The sequence below is a fragment of the Podarcis erhardii genome (assembly GCF_964252035.2).
Source record: "Podarcis erhardii genome assembly, chromosome: 1".
Classification (NCBI taxonomy): Eukaryota; Metazoa; Chordata; class Lepidosauria; order Squamata; family Lacertidae; genus Podarcis; species Podarcis erhardii.
The window spans coordinates 94,972,232-94,999,625 of record NC_138497.1 but is presented as its reverse complement, the minus strand read 5'-3'; the positions used below and the strand labels follow the sequence as shown (position 1 = coordinate 94,999,625).

At 40.4% G+C, this 27,394-nt stretch overlaps 2 protein-coding genes across 5 annotated transcripts in view; one reads left to right on the top strand and one right to left on the bottom strand.

The window, feature by feature from the left end:
* TGFBR2 (transforming growth factor beta receptor 2) overlaps window positions 1-8,133 on the bottom strand; it is a 41,647-nt gene extending 33,514 nt beyond the window's left edge. For 3 of the 4 annotated variants that reach the window (XR_014158958.1, XM_081872129.1, XM_081872128.1), the window contains exon 1: window positions 629-848. Coding sequence is in view for 2 of the 4 variants with exons in the window: in XM_081872129.1 (XP_081728255.1) it covers window positions 629-680 (52 nt within the window). In the remaining 2 variants the exon portion in view is untranslated. Of the gene's footprint in view, window positions 1-628; window positions 849-8,012 lie in introns of those variants that run through there. The other variant, XM_081872130.1, reaches the window with a different exon arrangement.
* The window catches only part of SNX4 (sorting nexin 4), a gene marked incomplete at its 5' end in the record, with an annotated part of 29,140 nt that continues 9,826 nt past the window's right edge, over window positions 8,081-27,394 (top strand). The window contains 8 exons of the mRNA XM_081872984.1: window positions 8,081-8,254; window positions 11,318-11,436; window positions 16,120-16,258; window positions 17,602-17,751; window positions 19,994-20,041; window positions 20,484-20,539; window positions 24,176-24,248; window positions 25,663-25,724. Coding sequence (XP_081729110.1) covers window positions 8,081-8,254; window positions 11,318-11,436; window positions 16,120-16,258; window positions 17,602-17,751; window positions 19,994-20,041; window positions 20,484-20,539; window positions 24,176-24,248; window positions 25,663-25,724 — 821 coding nt within the window. The remainder of the gene's footprint in view (window positions 8,255-11,317; window positions 11,437-16,119; window positions 16,259-17,601; window positions 17,752-19,993; window positions 20,042-20,483; window positions 20,540-24,175; window positions 24,249-25,662; window positions 25,725-27,394) is intronic.

Sequence of the window (27,394 nt, the reverse complement as noted above, 5' to 3'; positions counted from 1 at the left end):
ATCCACGCATGGAAGTTGTATCTTCAGTATTAACAGACTGTTAACAGAAACAGAAACACAGTGCTTGCCACAAAGAATTATTTGCTTATGCGATAGTTGGGCTGCCTTGCCAAGCAGCTAGATGCAATGGCAGAAATCCTCATTTCCCTCCACATCATACTTAATTGGTTTAGTTAGTACTGCACTTAAATTCGTGTGAATGGGTCAATGTGAGAGTGACACAAGCTATGTTACAACCATCTCAGAACCCTGACCAACTCAAACTATCCAACCAAGTCTTTCCACTGATTTTAAAATGCTGTAATACAATGTAAAAACAACCAATGCAATTCCCTCCCCCCCAAAAAACCATTAGTTTCTTCATCTAACACTAACCCACGTTTGGTTACAACAAGTACCGTAACAGTTGCAGCTCCAAGAAGGCTGACTATAAGGGACAAACATCTACCGATAGAAAGAAGCAGAGATTGGATTTTCAAGCCTGCCTTGCAGCTAGCGCTTATACCAAATTATCAGACATTTCTTATCCTTCCAGTCATCAGCAAAGGAGAAGGGAGCTGAGAGAAGGAACATAAACAGCCTCTTGCTTTGCACAGCTGAAGCAGAAGCCCTTTTTTCCTTTACTCACGGAGCAACAGCAGCAGTAGCAGACTCAGAGTGAGGCTCCTCCAGTAACCCATTTTCTGGATCTTGCCAGCAACTGAATCCCTGCTTCACAGCATTGATCGGTTCATCCTCCGCCAGCCCATCCAGAGCTTGTGGGGCTCCTGTCTAAAATTGAAGGGGAGGCAGATCCAGCTGTTTCAAATCCAGCTGTGCGTGTGTGGGGTCCGCCCAGGAACTGAAGTTTATGAGCAGGCTAAGCTTGACTCTCTGAACACACACAAATATGGGAGGGGGAGGATGGGGAGGGAAAAGTTGGCACGGAGAGCAGGGCTTGATATAATGATGACAATGGTAAGCTGCTTCAGGAAAAAACGGCTCTGTATGGTCCAACGCTGTTTGAAGAGCACCAAATTCCTGCCTCTAATTTTAACAGGTCTACTAAGATTAGATGTACAAATCCTTTTCTGAATGAAAGAATCCAGCAGTGACCATTTCCCTATGTTATCACTTTCCTTTAGAAAGTACTGGAATTTGATGTTAAGCTTCATCAAATACCAAAATCCGACATTCAGGAAAACATCTGTACATTGCTATAAGCATGCTGCCGTTATCATCATTGGGGGTTGTTGTTGTTTTTTTGAAAGCTTTTATTTTAAACTAGTCAAAAGACCTTAAAAGGATACAAAAGCACACCCTATTTTAACCTTTCAGTCTGGCTTCAGGTCTGAAACACAGTACATTTGTACCTTGGGTTAAGAACTTAATTCGTTCTGGAGGTCTGTTCTTAACCTGAAACTGTTCTTAACATGAGGGACCACTTTAGCTAATGGGGCCTCCCACTGCCACCACACAATTTCTGTTCTCATCCTGAGGTAAAATTCTTAACCCGAGGTACTATTTCTGGGTTAGCGGAGTCTGTAACCTGACGTACCACTGTACTGAAGCAGCCTTTGCTCACTCTGGTTGATGACTGTTAATTAGGGAAGAGATGGAGTGTGGTGGTGGTGGTGGGGCCTGCTCCGTTGGCTTTCCTTTTCCATTTCTCCCTGTGGCAGCTCCTTGGGCTGGGAGTGGGAGGCACTGTACTGTAGTGGTTCTGCTCCTTCCTGCAGGGCTACTCCTACCAGACGTAGAACTCAGGGGACTTCAGCTCAGCTCCTTGGCCATTGAGAAACTGCTGACGAGGGGTATCCAGAGATGTGGAGCACGCTTGTCACCGATATGCTGATGACAACCAGTTCTACCTCCTGGTTCCATCTGAATTGGGCTTTGCAAGTGGTGTCTGCAAGCAGTAACTGGCTCTATGAGGACCGATAAACTAAGACTATATCCCCCATAAGGTGGAGATGCTGTGGGCAAGTGGTTGTTCCATGCCGGGCGTTTAGGGAGACAACCTGTTCTGGATGAGGTAGCAGGCACATAGTCTGGGGGTGTTCCTCAATACTAAGTTGTCACTTCCCGTCTGCATGACCTCAGCAGTTAGGAGTACCTCTTCTCTGGTTTGCCAGCTACGATCATTTCCAGATCTGGATAACCTGGCTGCAGTGATTTTTTAAATATATTTTCAGCGTAGTGCCATCAGTTCACATCAGAAGCTCCTGCTGGTATAGAACTGATGATGGGAACAGGTGGCCGAGAGCAAGTAACAGTAAAGAATAATATACAATACATAATACCATAGAGGAAAAGGAGGCAGATCAATTAATACTTTAATATTTCAGTGGAAGGATTGTAATTGCAGTCAGACACTTAAATTCCACTGGCATATAGCCCTGACCAGTTTCTCTGCAAGAATATCATAACCATTCATAACAAAACAAATTCCTTCCAGTAGCACCTTAAAGACCAACTAAGTCAGTTCTTGGTATGAGCTTTCGTGTGCATGCACACTTCTTCAGATACACTAGAAGTGTGCATGCACACGAAAGCTCATACCAAGAACTGACTTAGTTGGTCTTTAAGGTGCTACTGGAAGGAATTTGTTTTGTTTTGACTATGGCAGACCAACACGGCTACCTATCTGTAACTATAACCATTCATGTTATCTTTGTGGAAATTTGGTGTTTATGAGGGGAAAGAAACTAGAATTTTTTCTTCTGGCTTCAGTATATATTCAGCCCGGACACTGAGGTCCTCCTCTGAGGATTTTCTGCTGGTTCCCTCACTGTGAGAAGCGAGGTTACAGAGAACCAGGCAGAGGGCCTTCTCAGTAGAGGCGCCCTACCTGTGGAACACCCTAACCTTCAGATGTCAAGAAAATAAACAGCTATCTGACTTTTAGAAGACATCTGAAGGCAGACCTGTATCGGGAAGTTTTTAATGTTTGATGTTTTACTAGGTTCTGATATATGCTGTGAGCCACCCAGAGTGGCTGGGGAAACAGAGTCAGATGGGTGGGGTATTATTATTATTATTATTATTATTATTATTATTTTGTCATCCCCTCTTTATCCCCTGAAAACTTTCCAGATACTCTGTTTTATGGGTTCTGCTTCTGCTTGGCTTAATATTCGCTTTCCTCAGCCCTCCTGCAGTCTTTGTGGTCTCTTTACAGCCATTCCGCTTACATGCGGAGGCATCTCTGAAGCTGCTAGAGCAATATATGAGGGTTCCCCCCCCCCCACTTTTCCAATCATCATTTCCTTCAGGCTTTGGCACCTTTTGCAAATGTTTTTGTGGCTGAAAAGGCCACCAATGATTATTTACTTTTAGTTACTGTCCACTAGGATTTTTCATCTTATACATCCTTTACATCACAAGCAAATGCATTTGCCTTTTTTTATTATAGTAAATACAAAATTAAAATGCACCCTAGTCCACAGCATACTGGAATTTAAGACCTTTGGCCACAAAGACCTCTTCAAAGATCATGTCGGTGTGTGTACGTGCATACAAAGCAGAGTGCCTTCATATCCCATTCAACAGACATACTGGGCAGCAGATCAAATGGTGAATGAATAACCCATTTTACCAGTGCCTCAAGCAGATTGCTGCCTTATTTTTTCACAGTACTGGAAATATATTTAATTAATTAAATAAATATATATATATTCACCCTCTCTCCAAAGAAAACAACAACCAAAAAGCAGCTTTAGCAGCATCAATTGTTTAAATGTTGAAAATCTCCTTTGGAGATGTATGTGTATGTTAGTGATCTCACCAGTTCCCCGCCAATCAGTGTTGTGCACAGCTGCTTCTGCTTCAGACAGGAACAACAGGTTTCCCCCTGAACTCAGGCTGGGATAGGAGAGTCTGACCAAAAATGCAGTTAGCATACTTTCACAGTTTACTTGGAGGAGGTCTAAAGTCGAGCACACCCCTTGCGTGCAAAAGATTCCCTCTTCAAACCCTGCCATCTTCAGCCATGGCTGCAAAAACCTCTGGTCTAAGACCATGAAGAACTCCTGCCAGTCACCTTAGGCAGTCCTAAGCTAGATGCACCAAAGGTCTGACTTAGTGCAAAGCAGTTTTCTATGTTGTTCTACAAAAAAGATGATCCACATCTAAGTGCATCTTTGCCAGCAAGCAGGAAACATAACTTGGAAACAATAGACCAGTAGAGGGAGATAAGATCAATTACACAGCCAACAATCATGGAAGAGCTGGCAAACATTTAACACGCTAGAAGTGGGCAAGTGAAAAATGAAAATGGTGAACACAAAAGTGTAACAAAACTTCTGTACTGCACTCTCATGGCATACGTTTCATTACCGGGAATGTGTTTTGTGTCTTGCCTTACAAGTCTATTCCCTTTTTCATCTTATGGCCTCTTTTTTAGGGTTGCCATATTTCAAAAAGTGAAAATCCAGACATAAAAATTGTGTCTAATCCCGGCTATTCCGGGAAATTCTGAATGTATGGCAAACCTACTTTTATTACTTGCTTCATCAGTAATGTCATGATTAAGGAAGTCCTCCAGAACTTGTAACCTAATGATCAGAAGACAGCCCACTAAGATGAATACAGTGTAACAGCTGTGTATTGTCTATGTGGAACTGGCAAATTTTAGCAATCCATAGGAGCCAACTCCTAGGGGCCAAGGTCCCTTCAGCTCCCCAATAAAATATTTGAGGGGGCCATGCCCTCAATGTTGATGGTCATTGCCATTCAAATGGTTTGTGATCGATTATCCAAGATAGGGCTTACCTGGCCCACCCCCCAATATTTTATTCAAGGTGGCTCCCTTTGTTATCCTTTTTTTTATATAAATATTTATTAAAGTTTTTAAATATCAATGCACAAATGATAAACAGTCTTACTTCTGTCACAAACATAATTTCATCACTTCTTTGGACTCCCTCACGTCTCCCGCTCCCATTTACATCGTTAAAAGTTTTTTCCAGACAAATTATCAACTTGTTTACAATCTCATGTCCACTCATTCAAAGCCATTCAAATGGTTTGTGATCGATTATCCAAGATAGGGCTTACCTGGCCCACCCCCCAATATTTTATTCAAGGTGGCTCCCTTTGTTATCCTAGTGGTAAGCCCAAAGAGAATAAAAGGCAATATTCCCCAAGGAAATTAGTTTACTTACATACAGAAGAAGCCTTAAAATCTTGTTTGCACAAACATGTGCTTACTGCTTATCAGTGTGTATCAGACTTGCTTTGTACGCTTTGAACACAGGTGAATGTGGCTGTGATAGTTCTGCTGTACCTATAGTTCAGATTTACATGAAACTTTTTTCCTGTTCAACTGACCAAACTACAAAAAGTTACAAGGATCAAAATCCTCTTCTGATGTCCCAGCAATCAAGACATCTTGGTTTCTTCTAATGGGCCACTCTACCCTTAAACCTATTTTATCAACTGTTGTCTTTGAATGCATTTCTCCATCTGTAAAATTAGCTTTTAGCTATTGCAAGCAAAACATTCATACTGTACTAAACTTGCATGCATTTGACCTCTCTAACCTATCCTCCCTTCACAACTCCAGTTAAAATAAACTCAAAGATGATTTTAAAGACTTTTTGAGTGCTTTCAGTATATCTGGTTTCTATTCTGTTGTCTCCATTGTTTGTACAAATTTCTTCCAAGGTTATTTTAATTGTTACCTTTGCCCATTCATTCCTAGTCAGATAGAATTTCCCAAGTTTTTACAACGAACATTTTATTGGAACAAACACTCCTTTTAAGAATGTGAACTGCCAATGTGCCCTTTGAGTATGACTGATTTAAGATTTGTTTTATAAACCAATAGTCCATTTAATGCATGATTGCACAGTCGCCCAAAATCTGTTTCCCGTTATGAAGTGGTCTTTGGGGTGTTTACTCTAGATATTCAGTAAGATATGTCTTTTGCATCAGTTACACTTCCATTTTAAAGGATATGCATATTGGAATTTTCTGAACCCACCCCAGTGATGCTGAAATACTTGTGCGAATCCCATATATGCCTCATCAAGCATTATTGTTATGGCTGGGTTCTAAAGATGAAGATAATGGGAAACTTGGGATTGTATCTTCTCTCATGACAACAAAAGCAAATCTGGAAGAGTCTCAAAGAGACCTTTTGACTTCCTTACCCGCATTAAAGCATACACAGGGCCTTGCTGTCTTGCTAGCTCTCTTCTCTTTTGATGGGGTTATCTCTGAGCTGAACAACATTCAGCACAGCCAGGCAAATTGCCTAGTTCCATCCTGTCTTGTTAACATGGCCTGGGAGAGGCTTAAAGTGTTGAATGCTTGGCTTAAATAAGACTCAAAAGTAGTCTGCATTAAACAGTGTACCGGCAACTCCCCATTTATGTGCATTCAAGTCATGTGTGACTATGCCTTGCCAGAACCCGGAAATGGCACTGAAAGGGGCAAAAATGGCCTCCCAAAGAGTGCAGGAACGGCATCTAGCAACCCCACAAGCCTTTGCACCAGCCTTTGAGGCCTGTGGAGAGTTGGAGTTTGGGCAAGGAGGTTTGGAGGGAGCAATTGTGGTGTTCAGCCAGTCTGTAAGTGCTGCTGGTTTTTAAAGCGTTTTTAAAGCATATGACTTCTGCCAAAGAATCTTTGGGAACTGTATCTTCACTTAGAAACAATTCCCAGCATCCTTAACAAAGTACAGTTCCCAGGATTCTTTGGCAGAAGTCATGTGTTTTAAATGTATTGTGTTTAATTAAAACTCACGTGTGCATGGAAATACTGGTAGATGCTTACAACTGTTGCAAAACTAGGTTTTATTTCACCTGGGTCAAAGACCCAGTTTGGTTCCCCTCCCCACGCATTTGCATACACACACACACACACACACTATACCCCAGATATCATATATTTTGCGACAGCTTTAATCAGACCTTTAATCAGGAAGGGGAATCAGACCATGGGGGTCTGCAAGAATTAAGACTGCACATGCAAAGGTACACACCCTCTCTTCTTTACTGATTCTCCCATTAATCCCAGTGTACAGTTGTTATGTACTGAGTTCAATAGGATCCAAATTGCAGCAGTCTGATTGGTCCTAGAACAATAGGATTCAGAATGCTGATTGGTTGGCAGGAATCACCCAATCATGCTCCAGATATAAGTGAATCCACAACCTGATTGGCTTACAGTAGAATTCCAGAATTAGCCAATCATGTGCAGCCCATTGTGTAAATAATGTATATAAAGCAGATACTGTGAGGGGACTTTCATTCATTCCTCCTCACCACTATGAGCTGAATAAAGAGCATGAAATCACTTTGCGACTCTGAGTATATTTCAACAGTATATCGTATTACAGCCTGAGAAAACACATAAAGCCTAAACACGTTTAGTAGATAGTAAGCCCCACCAAATAAGGTGGAATTCACTTCCGGAGCTTCGATTAGACATGCAAAAAAAACTTGCACGGCGGGAGGCGTCGGTGGGGCGGAAGTTACCCAAGGAGAGTATCTCTCACTGTAGCCAATGCTTGCGAGCCCCACTGGGATTTGCCAAGACGCAACTTCTGAGCAACAACATGCACGCAACAAGATATACAGTACAGGCTTCAAGTCAGTGACCACTGATGCTAGCAAAGTCCCACCGAAACATGCACAGCACCCGGGTGATCAAGCGGTGCAAATCTCGCCTTAGTGGTGCCGAGGACCATACGATCACAGAATAGTAGAGCTGGGAGAGACCCCCAGAGTCATCTAGCCCAACCCCCTGCGGTGCGAGGGATCTCAACATGACAGATCTCTGCTTAAAAACCTCCAAGGAAGGTCTGGGGCGGGGGAGAGAGCGGATACTACTCCTTCTCAAGGAGTGCGTTCCACTTCACGTTTTCAGTAGAGCTGCGTGAAAGGGCTTGGGCTTAGGGGGGCGGGGAGACAGAGAGAGAGAGAGAAAGAAAGAAAGAGAGAGAGAGAGACTACTGTACCATCTATCGGGGCAGACACGCCCCCTTCTCCCCGCCCACTCCCTCCTTCCGCCTTCCGCGTCGTTACCTCAGTCAGGGAGCCTTCCGCGCCTGCGCGGTGGCGTCTCCGCGTCCCTTTCCCCCCTTGTGTCCTCCATGGAGCATCCCGGTGCCGAGAGCCCTGGCGGCGGGAGCAGCAGCGGCGGCGGCGGCGGCGGCAGCACCAGCAGCACCAGCAGCCAGGAAGGCGAGGAGCCCGAGTCTCCCGGAGGCCCCGGGCCTGAGGAGGAGGAAGACGACGAGGCGGCCGCCTCCCCGGCCACTTACGCGGTGAGGGGAGCTGCGCCGCTCCCGGGGACCAGGAGGGCAGTTAGGCCGCGGCCCTCGCCCTAGTCCCGCTTCCCCGGCGGAGAAGGGGAAGGGCGGCAGGAGAAGAGGCCTGAGAGGGCGGGAAAGGGGGGTGGGTGGGGGGCAGGCAGAGGGAGGCTGGGTTTGAGCTGGGGGGCTGGGGTTAGTTGCATGATGTGGGTGGGAGGGAGGGAGGGAGGGAGGGAGGGGGTCCCGCGGGCGTTAACCGTTGAGAAGCAGGGAGGGGGAGGGGGCACCTCTGGGCTCTCAAGAGTTTCTCTCCGCTGGGAGTTCTGGCAGGTGCAGCTGAGCGTGCACAGGTGAGGAAGCCTCTCCAGCTGAAACCCCTCTCCTCTGTCACGGTTAACGAAATCAAATTGCGGGGGCAATTAGAATCAGATCTATTATTTGATTATTAATGTAAACCCCCAAAGTTTTTACCTCTTCTCTTCAGTACATTTCATTCTATTGCTATGGCTAGTGGCTGATGCAAATAAAGAGTCTACTGTATCCGTCATTGTGAACGAAATTCCCTCAGCGCCCTCAGAACTGCTGTCCTCCTCTTAACCCTCCTAGGAATTCAGGGGCTGACAATAACGATGGTAAAGACTTGGCAGTACAGTGGTACCTCGGGTTACATACGCTTCAGGTTACAGACTCCGCTAACCCAGAAATAGTACCTCGGGTTAAGAACTTTGCTTCAGGATGAGAACAGAAATCGTGCTCCGGTGGCGCGGCGGCAGCAGGAGGCCCCATTAGCTAAAGTGGTGCTTCAGGTTAAGAACAGTTTCAGGTTAAGAACAGACCTCTGGAACAAATTAAGTACGTAACCAGAGGTACCACTGTAGTGTGCAGAGCACTTTGCATGGCACCACCATCTCCATGTTCCTGGTTCATTTCTGCTTTGTTATGTATTTTGTGCCTCCTTTCGTGTTTTTGTGTTGTGATATTTGGATGAAGGACGATAATGCAGATTGAATAAGTAATACTAACTGGAGTAGGTGGCTTGCCTAAGGCGCTCTGTTGCATTGGTCTTTAGCTGGCGAGCTAGGACCCACTTCAGGGTCATGGCATGTTCTGAGGTGGGTTGCAAGAGCTGCACTACTGCCGTACAAATGTATACTTTAAAACTGTAAGTGGGTTCCCAGATTCATGCCTTGGTTAAAGGTAGACCCTGAATCAAAATAGGCTGAAACCTATTACTCTAGTGTGTGTATTCAAGCAAAGGCTTGATTTAAAGCACTACTTGTGGTGCTGTATTACTTGTGGTAATGTACAGCACCACTTATGGCATGTGTACTCTGAAGTAAGCTTCCTTGGTTTCAACCTTCCCAGGGTGACGAGCCCCATTTGACCCTTACTTGTGCAGAAACTACCTTATTGACCTTTGGACCCACTATTCGTCCCATCCGCTCAATCTGCCGGACCCTGTCTACACATGCAAGGAAGTCCCTAACTCACTGAGGGGTTGAGACCCCTCAGCTATCTTTACCTAGTTTAACCAGCCACTTGAAGCTGTTTCCCTGTGTTTGGTGCTTATTGCATGCTGACCCAGAGCCACAGATGAGAACTGAGTGTAGGGTGGGGATTAACTACCCAAGAAGGAGCACAATGTGTCCCCCTCCATAGGTACTATCATTCTGCTAACACCCCATAACCCATTCTAATGATCAACTGAAATATAATAGTAGTAGTACAGTAGTAGTAGTAGTACCACCCTGCCCATCGGTTTTGTTGCTTCCAACAAGTATAAAAGCATAACATCAAACATTAAAAACTTCCCTATACAGGGCTGCCCTGCTGTATTTTTGGTCCATTCGATCTAGTTCTGTCTAGTTTAACTTATTTTGCTATCTGGCTTGGCTATTTGGTGACAAAAATTGGGACTGAAATATACTATATGAAAGAGAGGGACATCTTATACCAGCTGGCTTGTGGATATGAAATGGTAGCAACATTTGAACTAAGTGATTGTGAACATGCACATGAGCACCAGCATTTGAGGAGGGGATAAAGATTGGGAAGCTAACAGACTAAGGTGAAAAAGTAGGATTATGGCTACTTCACCTATCACTGAGCATACAGTATGTGTACTTGCTGTCATATTTGAAGTACTACATACATATGTATTACTGCACATAAATGGTGCATATATGGCGAGGAGGCACAGCCAGTCATGACTCCTCTCCACATGTACATGTGGAGCTTTCCTTTTTAATACTTAATAGCTGAAGCAGCTCTTCACTGGCAAGATTGTATGTAAGAAGTGTATTAACTTTATGACGGTCCAAGCAAGCAGAAACACAAAGAGAATGCTGGAAAGTCCCCCATTTTTAATTCTTTATTTTCTTCCACATAAGAATAGCATGTGGTACAATATGAGAAAGCTTCTGCTGTGCCATAAGCTTCAGTGTACAGTATGCACCTACCTACCATTGCTCATTGTTGGTGTAGTTAAAAGACAAATAGGGTACTATGGCAGTTTTTCTGATATAGTTAAAGCAGAAGACTAAGACTATAATGTTAGGGTTAGAGTCTAACAATCTGTTGCACACTACCCCAATATCTTGAGTGGTATGAGATTCCACAGGTTCTACACACTTACTCAGGGTTCTTGATTCCTTCAGAATGAGGTACAGTAGAGACTCTAGTGTCTTTATGATATATGGTTTATTTACACATATATGCAACCCGGGCCTACTATGGAGGGGCTCACAGCATTAATACCCCAAGAGGGTCTTGCTTTTCCGATTACCACAAAGTCACTTCCTTTGTTACCTTAATGACCTATACTTACACGGCCATTCTTTCACCAGGAAGTTAGCCTGGCTATTCCAGGAATTGAATCTGTGCTGGATCCAGAAAGTAGAAGGCGGCTCCGGCATACAGCCTACCTCCCCCTTCATATTGTTGGCACCAATGAAGAGTACGAAACTAAATTGTTCTCTGCCCTTTTGAAGAATCAGAATTCAAAAGGAGTTGATAGTTGTTTTTGTCTTGTGCAATGCTTACTAATATCCTCTCTCTCTCTCTCTTCATAAAAAGATGATGGAAGATTGCTTATTGAAGAAAATAGAAATTAGTGTTGCAGAAGCAGAGAAACGGACTGGACGGAATGCCATGAACATGCAGGAAACTTACACTGCTTACCTCGTGGAAACAAGGTGGGTAAAAGAGCATTCAACCAAGGTTAGTTATCTGATTGGCTCTTCTCCAGTAGTTTAAGGGCCAGTTACATTGCAGTATTCTATGGCTGCTTTTGGATGACTACGGAAACACATACTTGAAGGACAATTCATATTAGCCTACTTGTAGGTGAATCTATGAGCCGAGGGTTGTATGTATTCCACAGAATTGTTTAGTATTCTGAAATAGATTGTATAGATTTAATCTTTGTGTCTCTTCTTGTTTAGTTACTCTACTGACAAGAATTCAAAATGCTAGTATCAGTAGCCATATATAAGCTCAACATAGCTAGCTGACCACGCATTCTGGAAGCATTTGCATATAAATGTTGGTTGACTGTTGTGGCCCTTTGTACATTATTAACCAAGCTGTTCATGCTTACTGTAGCACCCTCTCTAACACAGCTTTATTTATTTTTTTGCAAATAATACACAGGTACTATTTTTCTCTGTTCAATAAAATGAGCGTTCTAGACTATTGTTTTCAATCCTAATAGTCCTGTTCATCTGCTGAAAAAACTGCCTTGCTACCCTGTTGACCTTTTAGCTACACTGTGGCGCAGATGGTAGGGTTTTCCCCTTTCTACTGCATCACAAACATTATTTCTTCATATCTTATTAATTAGCAATATTGGTGAATTGCTTAAGCCCTTATTATAAATGAATTTTGTATCAGCTTTGCTTATCTAAGATTATTTTGAACTGGAGATCGAGAGCAGTGGCTAATTCTGACTGCTGGAAACAAGAGAGTCCTTTCTTGTTTGTTTGTTTGTTTGTTTGTTTGTTTCTTGAAGTTCAGTGCTGGATGATACTATAAAATCAATATATGGTGATCAGCCCATTGTATCTCCATCACTAAAAAATAAACCTCCAGAGCTAGGTTAAATTTACTAAAGTTGATATACTCAGAAAAATGTAGTGTAGATAAGTTTTGCTTTGAATGAGAATGGGTTAAATCAGTAACTTGTGGATTTTTCAGTTTTAAAATAAGATCCCTTATTTCTCTAATACAGGGACAGGCAATTTTTGACCGTCAGCTTAATTTCATGTATCCCTTGCACTAATTTCTTATGTGTGGCAAGGAGGATGACTGGGGGCAGGCTGAAGGGTGACAGGGAAGAGGGAGGTGGGAGAAGAGGTGGGCACAAAGAGAGAGAAAAGGAACAGTCATGTCTACTTTTGCTCTAGTACCACTTGTCACTGGCTTCTGTCCTGCCCACTGCTGGTGTAAGACTTCTGGCACATAATCACTGAGGGAATGTAGCCGCAGCAGGAAAAAGATTCTCCAGCCTTCCCCTAATAGTAAATGTGGTCATGATGCTTCCTATCTGCAGTTGCTGAGTTCCCAGTGTTTCATGAGTAGTCACTTAGACTGCTATCCTATATCCACTTACCTGGAAGTAGGCTTTATTGAACTCAGCAGGACTTGCTGCTGAGTAGACAGGATTGATCTGTTAAGGTTCCAAGTTACTTGAATTTAAACATATTAAGAATTTCTTAAGTAACATGTGTCCTTTGCTAGCTCTGTGCAGTTAGAGAGGCTAGATCTGCTGCGATTTAAAACACCAAAATAAAAATTTAATAATAATAATAATAATAATAATAATAATAATAATAATTTATTATTTATACCCCGTCCATCTGGCTGGGCCTCCCCAGCCACTCTGGGCGGCTTCCATAGAAACCAAAAATACACTAAAATATCACACGTTAAAAACTTCCCTGAACAGGGCTGCCTTAAGATGTCTTCTGAATGTCAGGTAGTTGTTTATCGCTTTGACATCTGCTGGAAGGGTGTTTATTTTAAAATCAATTAAAATAACAAAATCTAAATGTTTTTTAACGATCAAAAAAATATTAACAAGCTGTCTTTATTACAAGTGATCTGCACATTGGGTCAGAACAGGACTAGTTAAAAGGATCTATCTGTATAAGAGAATTGCTAACTTGAACGCTAACAATGATGCAGTTCACACATAATGCTAATCTAAGTCATTGCTTAGTACAGATGTGCAGTTCCCAGAGGCAGAATTGTAGCTGTTTCGCTGATTCCCTGGTCTTGCTGGTAACTTTATTAAATCATCTTCAGATAGATCTGTGAAATAAAAACTATCCTAGGGGAAGAGGAGGTTTGAAGACTTGCTTAATAGTAATAAGGACTGAAAGAGTCATGGTTGGCAATAAAAATTGAGAACTTACATCCAGTGGTCTCAAATGGGCTTCCCAGTAGACCCTCCCCATGCCAAAGGGTACTAGGATAGTCTCTTGACTGTTGAACATTAAGGAAATGAAACAAGTTGTAATTGTTCTACAGGGTATAATATACATCTTGTTTTCCCATATTGCTGCTGTTCGTTATTTATACATCACTTTTGGTGTGTGCTTGGGTTTGTATATAGAGCAATGAGGCAAGCATAAACAGTGTGGCAGAAATGGTTATAGTGTATTGAATTGTTTGTGTGTTAGAAATGAGGAGTATTGGGTTTGGCATTTTTTAAAAAACAAAGTTTACAAAAGCATGTTGAGAGTAACTAATAAGAGACTCCACTCTTTTTTCCTTTTGCTTGACACCTCTAGATTACAGTTGTGTGCAACCTATTTGTCAATGTAAAATTCCTCTTCTTATGCTAAAGTATGGAGTTTATTATATTGGACTGTCTTTCAAATATCTTACTAAGTACTTAAGTTCTTCCTAATTCAAGTAGAGAAGTGGACAGCTCTTATCATTTCCTTTGATATGCCAGCCTTTTCACAACTTCAGTGGAGCAAGGAAGAGAAAAGAGATTTATGAGTAGGTAAAAAACACAGATCCTAAGGTGGGAAGGACCTGCTGCATTATCCTTTATTCATTGTTTATCTGTCTGCTTTAGCAGTCAAATACCCTTTTCTGTATTTCATATTCACATAATTTTGGGCACCTATAATATTTACCAGGATGCTGGTCTAGAAGGATTTTAAATAGCTGTTGGACTACTGGATCCCTTAAATATATTCTTCTTTGGAGAAAAGCACACAAATACAATCATTTGGTGAAGTATTCGGCAAAACGTAACTTTTATTCTCATGGAATAATGGTAATATGCCTATGTCCCCTTATAAACATCGAATAATTCATTTGTAAACTTGTGTGTGAACCAGGCCTAACCATGTAAGTCATCCAGTCAAAAGGTGTTTTTTTAAATTGGGAAATAAACAATGTCCTTCTTGTGTTTTACTGATTTATAGGTTCTTTCTGTTTAACGGCCCATTTTCAGATAGTTAGTTTTATATAGCAATGAGAATTGACGGATCTTCTCCACCCATTGGTTCAGTTTGGCATTTCTCACTAAGGTAACTAAATGTGGGTTTAGAGTATCTTAATCACTTACACCATTAAATGGTGGAAATTCAGAGGTATAACTTTTTCCTTAACTTTTCCCCCAGGCATCTTGCTTCAGCTCATGGCAAGGACCATTGTTATTGCTTTATTAAGTGGGAAAGCATATGGTTTTCTTGTCAGAACACTTGACAAGCATCGTAATGTTTCAAAACCAATAATAAATTGAAAAGTTAGACCAAATGTCAGCAAGTGATTATCATCTTAATTGAAGCAGGGATTGCAGAACTTGTGTTTAGAGATGAAGTTTATAATGTGGCTGCAAGAATCAAATGATGATGAAGGCACTCAGCATAATGAGTACCTTTTGTGGGTTTAACTTCCTTTTGTGGAGTAAACCTCCTGGGGAGAAGTATTCTCACATTAGTGATATTTTATGGCCACTTAATGCAGCCAGATGGAAAAATATTCTTCAAGAATAAAAATACCTGCAATTTTCTCTACCTTGTCTCCATTGTAGTGCAGAATCTCAGCCTTCCATTATAATCTCTCTTTCTGAACCTATGCTTTTGCTAAAAAATAAATAAAAGTACCAAGCAAGACCACAGATACAGGTTCCCACTGTCTCTTCATTGTATTTACTGCAATGACAGGAGAGTCTTACAGGACAGCAGTAGGGAAGAAAGGGAGGCAGAATTTCCATTGTGTCTGAGCATACTTTCACTGCATTGGATGCCATCCATTTTATATATTTAACTCAAGTGCTTACCATTTTTGGCTGGTCATGCTAGCAAAGCCAAAATTTGCATTTTCCATATTCCTTTGCTTTCCCTGCTAGCTTGATGTCAGCTTCCCAATAGTAGCCAAGGGTGTACATATCCTGATATATGTATGTTATATCATAGGCATGGAACCTCAGTAACATTTTAGGTGAATATTTAACATGGTGCATATCATTATAGTTGTTTCTGTTCCAGCTTATGGTACTTCTTGCTTTATGTATACGTACACTGTTTCACAACTCAATCTAGCACTAAAATATAGAAACATTTTAAATGAAGTAAATACACTGGATATACAAAAATGGCCAGAAGCACTTAGTAAGGTAAGAATGACCACTGCATTTTTAAAAGGTTCATATAAGCAATACCAGTGAAACGTCACAGTTGGAATCTTTGGCATTATTTGTTTTCCCACAGTTCAGAACCCCATATAGTATCTCTATAAAGGCCATTGCAAAACCCACAAAATAACATTTCTTAGCAAATTGTGTATAGCTTGAAGACTAAGATCTTGTACTGATCTTTAGCATTCTCTCTTCAAAATTATGATCTGATGTCTTTCAGGGCTGTGGAGTCGCAGGCTGAAGGGCAATGTTCTCCCCCAGATTCTCTTTGGAGGCGATACAGTGAATTTGAATTGTTGAGGAATTATTTGCTAGTTAACTACCCACATGTTATTGTACCACCTTTGCCAGAAAAAAGGGTAAGAAAATGTTGCAACTTCATCTCACTCTGTTTTTCCATCTTTCTTGACGCAATATCCACACTAGCATTCATCCAGTATTGTACTGTGCTGGGGTTTTTTAAAGCAGCCTTTTGGGGTTGCCAGTGTGGAGTGCATGGGAACAATGATACCCTTGTAGATTTTCCTTGGCAAAGCCTCTGTGCCTCCCCACCACCATATATAGACATGCTTACTGCCCCCTTTTGTCATGTGGTGTGGATGGGTACTGTGTTTTATTCTAAAAGTACGTATGACTAAATGAAGAAGTTGGAAGAGCAACACTACTTCCCACTTCCTTTTTCAGCTTTATGTGCTTTTTAATGCTTAGATCAGGAATTAGGAGTTAGGGAGTTAGGAGGGAAAGGAGAGCAGTATGGGAAACAGGTGAGAAAAATGGAGAAACCAGGAGTAGCAACCAGGGGTGCCACAGGAATCAAAGGGGGGGGGGGGGCACATGAACATACATTGGATCTAGTAAAACTGATCCTCTTGTATTATTACTTTTTTACAAGTTTCTCATCAGACCACCATTATATCACACATGATTTCTGTTTTCATTGACCAAGCTGTAAGAAAATCATGGATCCAGTGCTTTTCAGTGCTGCTGTGGTGCAAAAATGCAGATCCACAGCACAGATCCTCTGTTTTACTAGGAATTCTCTCAAAATCACCATCAACTCATACGTCAGATATATGGCTGCAGATGTATTCTGTGATTTGATGGTGGTTTTGTTGTCATCCAATGTAAAATAATGATAATAATGATCACTCATGCCTTGCATCATTATTGTTTTATTACTGACACCTATTTTTATTTTGCTGTCTACCAACATAAACCTTAATTTGGTGGGTTTTGGGTGGTCTCCATGTAAGATCACACAGTACTACTAGATCCAGCTTTTACCCAAACTACAGGAGGAAAAAACAAGTGTTGTATGTGTGCTTTCTCTCTTTCTGGGGCATATATAAGAGAGACCTGGGTTAATAGGGAGAGAAGCAGCCAGAAGATGTGGTTCTCAAAGCACACACTCAACATTCCAAATATACCCAGGATCCACAAAAAGCTGGTGACCTCAGAAGATTGTGAAGATATGTTTACATAAGTATGGGCAGTGCCTAGTGAAATTTCAAGACTGAGGAACTGAACTGTAGCAGCATTTTCAGTCACCAGAGCATAAGGTTTCTGTGCCTTTGCCCCAGAATAAATTATGTAAAGCAAACATAGCTGCTTATATACTTCACATAATTTGTAGAAATGGAAAACACTATCTTAGTGTGAAGTATACACAATCATGCTCTTAACACATCCCCTTGTTTCACAGGCAGAGTTTGTTTGGCATAAGCTAGCAGCAGATAACATGGATCCAGATTTTGTGGAAAGAAGAAGAATTGGCTTGGAAAACTTCCTTTTGCGGGTGGCTTCACATCCCATTCTTTGTCAGGAGAAGATTTTTAATGCATTTTTAACCAAGGTACCTTAATTCTGTCTGCAGGATTTTTAAAAAAACTTTCCCACCTTAATTCTAATTCATGATAAATGCATTAGATTATGTAAGAATTGTGGGGCTGTAACTCAATGACAGAGTGCATGCTTTGCTTGCAAAAGGTTCTAGATTCAATTGGTGGCTTCTCTTTGAGTAGGAAACACCTGTGTGAAGTTCTGGAAATCTGTTGCCAGTTAGTGTAGAGTCTACACTGACTAGAACAGATATTTGGGACTTCATGCAGGACTCTTTCTCAGCCCTGCACTGTTGGCAATACTGAGTTAAGTGGACTAGTGGTCTAATACAGTACAAGGCAAATATCTGCATTGCTCTGTCTGAGATCCAACAACTATAGACATCGAATAGAAGCCTGTTTTTTGTTTAAAGCATGTAATATTACTTTTACTCATGTTCATGTTGTTTACTGGTTTATTTTCCAGTCCACTTTTAGGGGATAGATGTTTTATTCCCCTAGTTGCTTGGATTTGATCCTTCAGTTTAATTGAAAAATAAACATTAGTGTGATGCACTTCAACTCATAAACTGATTACTGGATACGGTTAATGAAATCTGTCAGGCCTTGTTCACCTGCTGTTGGCCTCTGTTGCCTCTCTTCTGTTGTGCTGGAAATGGCTTCTTCTGACCATCAAGCAGATATCTCGTTAGCAACAGTACGTAAGTGAATACTACATGGACATACTGGAGTGCTTCTTCTGAAAGTTTCCTGGACTTTTTGGAAAGGAGATAACTTTGTTTCATTTCACCTTTAATTTGTATACCATCTTTCTATACTGCTATACACAAAGCGGTTTACAAGCTGAAAAAAATATGCAACAAAGATCACACATCTTATAACAAAAAAGTCATAATGAAAACATAAATTTAAAATAAACAACGTATATCAAATAAAGTAATATTCAGTAATCCATTAGAATGTAATAGAAAACAATAAAGTTAAATATCAGCAAATAATAAACAGAAATTCACTAACAATAACAATAAATAATTACTAAACTATAGTCAATTTAAAAACAGCAAGTCACGCTGCATAAAATGCCACAGTACATACAAAACCATGTAAAAAGGATCAAATTGAAAAACAAAGACACATAACTTATAAAATTTTTGGGTTTTTTGTTTGCTTGTTTTTAAAAATACCTTAAGTCTTCGGTTCTCTTCCCAGCTGCTTCTCCTGTTCTTAAAGTCATAGTCTGAAAACATCTCCTAGGGTTGGAGGGTGGGACAAGGCAGGTGGGAAAAGCCATTGCCCAATGGCCAGCAGTGCATTGGGCAGGATACTGTAACAAGAAAAATCTACTGTAGGCTTTTGATAGTTGAATTTGAGTAATGGAAGCGCCCCGTTTTCATCTTGTTCTGTAGTATATCAAATCCATATAAATAGCCGTCCAGTCCTGCCTGTTGAAAGATTTTCAGGATTGTTTATTGCATTTGCCCTGTAGGCAAAGCTGAAGTGTCTCGATGTCATAACTGAAAAGGGAGGGCTGTTAGCCTGCTCTGTTATTTTTCTGGTGATTGGTCTTTTCTAGCTGTTGGGAAAAGGGTGAAATGGGAAAGATTAACAGCCACAGAAGTAACTGGATAGAGCAATAGTTTTCTGTACACTACTGTGATATTTTAGAATGTGAGCAGTTGATAAATCTTTTAAAATAAAAATATCAGAACTGGCCATTAACTCTTCTCTTCCTGAGTTTGACTCGTTTTCTGCATGGAGCCACCAGAGAGCCTTCAGATTTCTGAACAGGCATTGCTGGAATGTGTTTTATGAGAATAATGAAGGAAGTAATGCATATCCTGGCTCTTATACCAGACTGGTAAATACCCATTTGCCTACTCATATGAAGTGGGTAGAAATTGATTCCAGGTGACAGATAGGAAATCATTGTAAATTGGAGCAGAGGTGGGTTTTTTAAACAATTGGTAAGCATGAGCAGATGGGATAATGAAAAGTTCTGTGGGCTGGTAGCTCTTGTGGATTTATTTGCAAGCCTGTCTTATATATGCAGATGCCCATTTATTTATATAAACATTTCTATCCCGTTGTCCTAGTGCCTACTCAGGGCAGCTTACTGTAGCTTAAAAACACAATACAGTAAAATGCTAGCCCTTTTTTGTGTTGGACCAGTGGTGTTACAGAGGCAGCACTCACACATTTATAATGCATTGAAAAATGAAATTGAAATTAAAGTTGAAATGAAATTTCCATTTCTAGGAAGGTGGATGGAAGGAGATGGTAAATGAAACAGGATTTCAGCTAAAGGTAATTATCTCCTTTTTATTATAATGTGTGACATTCTGTCAAAGGGTAAGCCTAATTTGCAGCTTCATAATTTAATGTGAGGGGAGCAATATTCAAAATTAATTTTTGGTAACTGAAAGTTATGGCATAATATTGTAAAGAGATTTGAAGAATAGAATTGTAAAGTTGGAAGGGAATTTTTCGCCTAACGTGGGGCTCAAGACCACGACCCTGAGATTAATAGTCTCAACTGAGCTTTCCCATTTCTGTTCATAGAAGTTTTGTGACGTAATAGCTAGGCCTCTATACTCAAATGTAACTTGAAATATTGTTGCAATAACTGCTTCTAGTACATTTTTAATCACAAGTGATACCATATTTTATTCTGGTGATAATCTTCTGAAATGTGTGTTTTAAATTTATTTAAGTGAATAAAATTAGTGTCTTGTGTGTTCTTCGTTAGGCAGATTCTAGGTTAAAAGCCCTTAATGCAACATTCAGAGTGAAAAACCCAGACAGGTAAGTGTGTTGTGTGTGTTTTTAGTTTGTGTTGCAATTGGGAGTTACAGTTAATGTGTAAATATTTTTTATTTGCTTACAAGGCCGCCTCCTTGTTGATATACGCTCTGATTTGGTTTGGTTTGGTTTAATACATTTCTATGCCGCTTTTCATTCAGATGAATCCCAAAGTGGCTTACAAACAATAAATAACAATAATATGATAGAACATAATAGAACATCATAAGTACAGGATAAATCATACAGAATAATTAAAAATAGCAATAATATAGTAATAGTAATAGTATAGTAGTCTATAACAAAGCAACAACTAAAACAAGCCAAACATCACAATTAAAGCAAAAGTCATATGATTAACAAATCAATATGGCATTTATAATCTATAAAAAAATATTAACAACATTAACAAAATAGCAAGCAAAAGATGAACTAAGCACTGTTAAGTTCATACACACACTCTCCCCACCCCCATGACTGGAGGGTAGGGCAAGGTAGGTGGAAAAATGCATTACCAGCTGGCCAATGCAGAGTCTCTCACCACATACAGCTCTTCCTTGGGCTGGAGGTGTCTCTCTCCCTTCACTCTTGGTTTATTGAGCCTATCTCCAAAGAGCACCCAATGTAAATTTGAAAGGTGATCCTCATTCCCTTTACCAAATCCCTTGGGCTTCTTCTCTGCCCTCTCCCAACTCTTTAAAAAAGTGTTGTTGTTCTTTTTGTTTACATACAGAAAATGCTCCTGCATCCCAGTAATAATTTCCTACACATGCATCTCTCCCTTTCCTCCCTTGACATATGTCCACCCAATGATAACTTTAAGCAGATAGGCTTTCTAAATGTCATAGTATGTCATTGAGATGACCACAGTATATCTACTAATAAATCCTTACGCTTTCCCAAAGTAAAGGGGAAAACCCAGGGGTGAAAGGAATAATGTGGTAATGATGCAGCTGGAAGCCCAACTTTTGCTTTATTGTGAATAGAGTATAGAGCATGCAAAAATATGTAAGTGCAAGTGGTGTGCTGATCATTGGCCATACTGTTTGGGGCTGACGGAGAGCTAGAGTCACAGCAGCATTTGGAGGGCCACAGGTTCCCCACCCTTGTCCTATCCCTACTGGGAGTAAGCCCAATTCAACTCCATTGGACTTCTGAGTATACATGTATAGGATGGTGCTGTAAAGCTCTTACAAATTTGATATTTTTTCATGGCTGATTTTGGGAGCCCCTCATTTATGCTGCAACTCAGTATTCAAATGACTTCATGACTAGTTAAAATGATCTCTCACAAATACAACCAACAAATACAAAACATAACTTTCCCTTCTGCTTTATGGTTTGGTGACTGGCTATGGCTCTATTTCTTTCCATGTCTTTTGCAGAGGAAGTAGACTTTGAGGAGAAGGGCTTGGGAATTTTGACTGGTAAAAAGATGAAATGTTATCGTAACTAAAATATTTTCAGCTAGAGTCATTTTGATTTAATAATTTGAAACTGATTGCTAACGAGCATTTCAAAATATTAGCTGTTGCAGTTGTTCTTGAACTAAGCACAGAACTCTTTCTGTCTTAAGCAACGACAAAGAGGGATGATGAAAATGTTGTGGCTGCTGATGGAAAGTAAAGAATATCTCAGTGATACATTAATTAAACTCTTTTCTTGCATCATAATCCCTCTTTTTCCCTCCAGTCACTCACGGTTTAAAACAAAATTTGCGAAGCTTAAAGCTTTTAGTTAGTTTCCTATACAACTCCAGCACTACTTTCCAAAAAGCAAATGCAGAACATGGTAACATATTGCATGATGAAATTAGTGTCTCTGCTTGTGTTGGCTGAACTATGTTCTGATAAAGGCAGTGCTCTCTAATTCCCTTCAATTCCCTAGACCACTTTTACATTTATTTCAGCCATGCATGCTTACTCTTTTTCAGTTCTCTTTGTCCCCTGTTGCTATAAGAATGGGAAATTGGACTGTAGTTAGTCCTTTCCCTTATATTTCAAATGCTGGCAAAAACCCAAAATCAACAAACTCCAACTGAGGGGAGAATTCTCTCATTTTTCTGATATATTAATCTTGCACGTGGTTAACAGTAATGGTAGCTATTTTCAGGCAATGAGAATCATTTGTTTAGTGTGGAGACAGATGTGGAATTGTTTTAGAACAGTAGGGCTAGCTATACAGTATTTTCACTGAGTTCTGTACAAACATACAGTGTTCTTTCATGGGCATGTAGCTGAAAGCTGGTACTAGATAGCACCTGTGACATCAACCACACACTCCTTCCTCCCCCATCCCATACCCCAAAGTCACAAAGTCTGTGCCTTTGCTAAAGTTTGGGCCTTGTCATGTTCCTGATGATGGGGCCTACCTCTCATCCTTTATTTTTGGCAATTTTTCCCATAGCAGTGGGGCCTCCGGCTTTAGATTGGAACAGGGAGTTGCTGGTCTGTGTTGGATGTGCCCCTGAGACTTCTGCACTTAACCGTCTGTGTCTCTTCTTCTCCCCTCTCCTGCTGCAGTTGGCTTTGAAAAAAGTTTTCTGTTGAATACTTTTTTTCAAGCCTAATTGCAGTGTAGGTTGGGCAGAATCTTGACAGGTTGTACAGCTGAAGAAAGCACTGCTGTGATAGATAACATTTCCTGTGGTTCCTGAAACCTTTGGATTCTGTTGGAGCATGCTGTGGCAGTATTTACAGATGCACTGTAAGCCCTTCCTTGCCATAGCTGAGTAAGTTGAGGGAAGGGATGGAATCAGTAGTAGCCAGAGTCAAAACAAGCCCATGTCGAGCTGAGCCTAAATTTTGAAGGACTCTGCGTCTAACTCTGCAAGCGCTCATGAATGTGTGCTAGCAAAAATAAATGTTGAGACTTCTTTTTTGAGAGTTCCAGCAACACTACTTCTGACTGCTCTTAAATTCTTACATCTGCCTGCACCCTTAAACTACTCATTTTGCTGAGACACAGTTGCACTTTGAAAACAGCTAACTTGTCCAAGCTAACTATCTTTCAGCAATTTTTATTAACTGTGTTCGCTCCAAGAAGCATTCCACAGTCAGCACTACTTGGGGAAGGTTCTGATCTCCCCCCCTTTTAATGTGGTCATTATCTACAGAACCGTACCAAAAGCACTTCTGAAAAAGGGTTTAAGAAGGGCCAATTTTTTTCTGTTGATAGCTGATTTTTCTGTTCCTGTATTTTTTAACTTAATTCACCATGTTGTGAATGTGTAGCCCTTGCTTTGCACTGGTAGCTTAAGTCAGTGTATTGCTTTCCATCTGTCTCAAACTGCTGAGGTTTGTGCTTGAAATGTAATATTGTGCCTAAATGAGGGTACTACATTTCATTCCAGTATCTCTTTGTCCAAATAAATTGTTTTCCAACTGACCAAATGGAATACTGAACAGGCTAGTGGTTAAACAAGGCCTCGTTTTGCTCAACCAACTCTTCCTTGCATTAATAAGAGTTCTGCCAAATCCTTACTTTAGCTGATGGCTGCTACTTCAGGAAGCTAGAGATAATTCTACTTAAACAAGTCAATCTTTTCCTTAAACTGTTCCATTCTGAAGCTGTCATACAGTTTATGGCAGTTTGTGTTCCTGATTGCTAATGATCTGCTATCTGTTTTTGCATTCCCAGGAGATTTACAGAACTTAAACACTACAGTGATGAGCTGCAGTCTGTCATATCACACCTTCTGAGAGTTAGAGCTGTAAGTGTTTCCTCCTTGGATTCTAATGGAGAGTAACATTTATCAACATTGGTTAAAGTACAATAAAAGAATCCATCTATCCCTTGTTGATGTGCAGCTGATTTGATTGTAGTGCTGGGTTTTGGAAGTGGCCATTTATTTTTCTAAAAAATGTGCCTTTGCTTTGTGTCCCAGAATTCAAGAAATAGCGAGAAGTTGGAAGAACAACCACATTTTTAAGTGTGGTTCTCTGATGTGAGGGGTAAAAAAAAAACCAGGAACATTTTCACAAATTAAAAAAGTGGTGCTCAAAAATGGGATGCCCCTTGGGAGGTGTGGATAGTCAAATACTTCTTTTTTGTGTTTTCCAGTTAGATTCTTATGGTTCCCACCCCCCCACCCCGCATATCCATTGTACTGTGTATAGTAGTCAACCTCTTTGATTTGCTTTGATCCTTCCCATAAGAACATCAGACTGTGCTGTGAGCTCATGTGCCCATTTTTAGCTTTAGCTTGTTGTGGGGCTGGGGAGATTTATTTCAGAATAAACCTCTGCCGTGTGTTCGGGGGTGATGTAAGGAATTGTTTGGTCCCATAAGAATATCCATTGGTTTAAGTGTAGGATCTGATATCATGGATCTGAAAAATTAAATATAAAATTGCTGAGCTACTTAAGGCAGTAACTAATAAAGCAATTCTGTTAGCACAAGGACTTCTGGTTGTGCAACAGAACTTCCCCTCCTATCCCAATTGCCCCTTAATCTGTTTTCAGGTTTCCCTCAACCCTCCAGAGCAAATCTGGATTCTGCCCGTAGTCTCCATGTTGTCTGTTTCTGTCTTCCGGCTGTTTATTAGGGACTAGTAAGTAGCTGATATAATTCTGTTATTTTCAGAAAGCTCAGTTTGTCTTGAAAGTGAGCCAGACTTCAGTGCTGGGCATATTGTCAAAAATTACAATTAAGGCTGGCAAAAAACTCACACCTGATACATTACAGAAGAGTCAGCAACTATTTTGCAAATGCCATCATATCCCATCCTAATATCCTTTCATTTGGAGGCCATGGACCATTTGGATAACATTGTAATTCAGTTTTTTAAAAAAATTGACAAGATTTTCTATTAATGGTTTCTTAAACCAAAGAAAGCAGTCACGATGTAAAAGAATATATTTTGGTGGATCATGATGGGATTGGAACAATGAAGAGAGAAAGCAATTCGAATAAGCATTTTCTTGTTTGGGTAGAGACCAACAAGAAAAGAGAAAATAAAATTCTTGCCTCCTGGTATTTTATTAATGTAATTCAGGCTAGCATTCCAGAAGGAAAAAGTGGAATAGAGCTTTGTTAATGTGAATATCTTATATGGCACACTTTTCCTAGAACGCTTCAGTTAAATAATATGTCTGGAAAAACTGACCACTGCTTGCTTGCTTTAGAGAGTGGCAGATCGGCTGTATGGTGTGTACAAAGTCCATGGGAATTATGGAAGAGTTTTCAGGTAAGATATGAAAGCAATTTACCCCTTGATTGACTGAGATTTTATTCCCACCTCTCCAATTCATATTGGACAAAATCAGCTATAAAAAACAAAACTATAAAACAACTTTTTAATACAGGAAAGCAGTAGATAAACAGTCAAAAGGTGGTGAGGGGAGACAGACAGTGAAGTTTTTAGCTGGTATCAGAATAAAAGTTGGGGCTGGGGGGGGGGCAATGGAGCTCCTGTCATTGGGAAATTCACATCCTAAGCATCTTAACACCACAGAAGACTCCTTTCTCTCATGAAACCTGTTGGAGGGAAATGACTAGTGGGTGCTTTGCTTCCAGGTCTAATAGAAGCTTGGCCAAAGGTGGAGTGGGGGCGTTGTTCATGTTGTGGTCTCAGTCCTGATCAGGTTTTCTTCCTGTGACTGTTAACACCACTTAAAAAGCTTGTAATGTAACATCAATGTGTTTAGTATTGCATGCAATTTAGTCTTAAAAAACTCTGTGTTTTGCTCTTGTCAGTAAATGTTGCCGAAAAGCATCTCTAACACCTTTTTAATTGAGTTCAACAAAATACGTTGCTACTTCCAAACCGAGGGTACAAACTGCAGACTGGGCTAGAGCTGAAGTCTCAGGAATCAAAAGAAAAAGTTTCATGACTGCATAAGGCTAAGAACCACTTCTTAGCTCTGTCTGGAAATGCCAACACTGCTACTTGAGTGTTTTTTGTTGCCTCCCTGCTATCAAGAAAAGGGAAGCAAGAGGTAGCTTATTAGCAGATCCCCTTTGCAGTACTTTGCCTGTACCTTATTCTGTGCAAAGCCTGGGAGAAAATCCAGCCACATTGTGACATCATGAAACGTGACTGGAGAGCATGAACCTTTTGATCACATTGCATGTGACTTAAATGACAGGTGACTTTTTAGTGCTGTAAGAAACCAACCACCATCATGACAATTTCCAAGATGATCTATATTTAGTTGTTTCAAGAGCTGACTGAAGCAATAAGCTTTTGTGATTTGTATGCCTGATTGTGAACTTAACTTGGCCATCTTACTGGAAAATTAAAGAATCTGATTCTCCTTTTTGTGTTCTGCAGCTGGCACATTTAATCCACTAGGCTAATTGATTGCAGATGTGCATCTCTGATTTTAGAACTCTCAACTGTATCAGTAGTACTCCTGTAATTATGCTAGATAGAACACAAGATGAACTGCACATTAGTTTTTGGAGTGCTTGGTTTCTTTGCAAGATTTCTGTAGGTTTTCAGTAATCTTACTAAAAATGTTACTGAGATTTTAGCATAAAACGACATACCAAAATAATATAAGACGTTAAGAAAATATTACTGAAACTCATGGACAGTAGACACAATGTTGCCAAAAAATAACAGACTATATTTGGTGAAAGGTTAATTTAGTAGAGCTGAAAGGCAAGTGCCATCTTTGTTTTAAAATCCTGCTATGGATCTGGTGATAACAAATAGGCACAATTAAACTCCATCAAAGTATGTTTCAGGCTATGGATGAGGAAATATTTCTTTTTAAAATTAAAGCTTTATTCAGTAGGAAATTTAGTGATAACATAAAGGTGAGAAAGAGTGCTTCTCTCCCAACTTTTGGGAAGTCATTTGTTTTTAAGTGTAGAAAAATGACGTGGTGATGCTTTCCAGTTTTAAATGTT